Source organism: Zychaea mexicana (genome assembly GCF_025766255.1).
Source record: "Zychaea mexicana strain RSA 1403 chromosome Unknown BDB00scaffold_328, whole genome shotgun sequence".
NCBI classification, from domain to species: Eukaryota; Fungi; Mucoromycota; class Mucoromycetes; order Mucorales; family Lichtheimiaceae; genus Zychaea; species Zychaea mexicana.
Window position 1 is genome coordinate 1 of NW_026516991.1, and position 2022 is coordinate 2022.

A 2022-nucleotide genomic window follows, 5' to 3' on the forward strand; every position below is an offset into this window, starting at 1 on the left:
GGCACAGAAACGGAGAATCGAAAAGAAATTACTGCAGCAAGGCAAGGAACTGAAACGCCCTTTCCAAATTGGAGATACTGTTCAAGTATACCAAAATTACTTGGAAGGAAATTGGGCAGGACGCCTAGAAGATCTATGGGAAGGACCATTCTTGATTCACAAGGTCAACAAACGCGGTACCTATCGATTAAAAACGATGCAAGGAAGATTCCTACCGAACCCCTACCATGGAAACCGATTGCGCTCTTATACCTTACCTGATACCGAGTACCGAGCCCCAATATCTCAGGCATCGCTGCACCTCATTACCGACGAGGTCGATGCAGTACCACCACAAGAAGATGTATCAGAATCAGACCAAGACGAAACAATACAGACAATGCCGCAGCAAGGAAAATCGAGAAGGACTAAAAATGCAGGAAATCGGAGAAAAACAAAGAAAAAGAAGAAAAGAGATAGTAGCTATCGACCTACCAGAGGACGTTCATAAACCAATAACTCTGAAATATAAACGTGCAAACGCATGAAAAAAAAAAGATATACACTTCGAGAAAAACATATTATAAAATACATAGAGAAAAGACTGTAAAAGAAAAAAAAACATATATAAAGAAGAAAAATATCTTAAACAATCAACTCTATCATACCACTTGAACTACTACAATGAACAACAACAACAACAACACCCAAAACAACACCAACATTACCATCGTAGCCCCATGGGCTCAAGAAACGATGACGGGCAATAACTTGGACGGATGGGGACCAACCCCCACGCATATTCCAAGCAGAAATGAAGGCGGTTGGGCCTCGGAACCAAGCGTAGCTAGCTACGAAGACGATACCATGGATATCGATGAACAACCGACCACACATACATCACCATCGCCGCCACCACAAGACCAACGAAACCAACAAGACGTAGCGCTGGATACCTTGGACGCCATCATCGATGTGGACATAGAGGCGTTCACAACAATAGCAACAGCCTATGCAAGCACTTCTACATTGCTAAGCTTGCGTAGACATATACAACAGCAGCTCACCCAGTTGGCGGGTAATACAGCCAGATTTATCCAACAAGTACCAGTGCGCCCGCACCCGCAACGAAATGAAAACCAGCAAAGACAATTAGCTCTTGCTATCGTTATTAGAGACACCTTCCCTTGGGTGCCTGTGAACCTATACTGTGAAGAGTGCCGAAACGTCTTCCTAGGACACAACTGACGAGGATACGACGATTCGAGTTTTTGGAGACCTAATGGTTCTCACTTACAAATTGTACCTTCTTATTATCATTATACACACATTATATATATATTAAAGAAAATGTACAGTAGTAGAAAAGAAAAAAAAAACATATAACATACAAACAAAAAAAAAAAAAAACTATCATGTAAACCCAAACTTTTGTAAGCCTGAACGGCAATCTCCCAACTGTACTACAAACCCACATATACACACACACACACACACACAATATAAATACCTGTTTATACATATCAAACCTTTTATTTTAATAAACTGCAATGGATACACATCAAAATCCATTATCACACATAAACACACAAACAAAAGGATGGAGCGCCGACTCATACAGAGTGACTCCACGATTCGCACCTGATTCAACAACAATACAAAGGAGCGCCGACACATACACAGAGCGACTCTACGAACCACATACAACTTATCAAACCGATCGAACGGATGGAACACCGAAACATACAGAGCGACTTTACGATCCGAACAACAATATCACATCAATCACATCAAGCGGATGGAGCACCGACACATTTACAGCGTGACTTTACGATCCAAACAACATCACAAAAGAATTACAACAAAAACGAACGGATGGAGCCGCCGACGCATATACAGAGCGACTTTACGACCCATTATACAACAATTCAAACGATGTGGGACCATCTTTTTCCGGGCCCGAGGAGGTGTGATACCCCGAGAACTATCCCTCCAATAAAATCTGAATACAAGAAAGAGCTGCATAACAAACATCAAGCACAT

At 41.7% G+C, this 2022-nt stretch overlaps 2 protein-coding genes across 2 annotated transcripts; one reads left to right on the forward strand and one right to left on the reverse strand.

Annotated features, from left to right (window-relative positions):
* The first annotated feature begins 604 nt into the window (after window positions 1–604).
* On the forward strand, window positions 605–1389 carry BDB00DRAFT_866144 (uncharacterized protein). Its single transcript, XM_053126198.1, has one exon. The coding sequence runs from the start codon at window positions 664–666 to the stop codon at window positions 1225–1227; it is 564 nt and encodes a 187-aa protein (XP_052972036.1). The 5' UTR covers window positions 605–663; the 3' UTR covers window positions 1228–1389.
* BDB00DRAFT_866145 (uncharacterized protein) lies at window positions 1349–1609 on the reverse strand. The gene has a single exon (XM_053126199.1). The coding sequence runs from the start codon at window positions 1594–1596 to the stop codon at window positions 1393–1395; it is 204 nt and encodes a 67-aa protein (XP_052972037.1). The 5' UTR covers window positions 1597–1609; the 3' UTR covers window positions 1349–1392.
* Window positions 1610–2022: the final 413 nt, after the last annotated feature.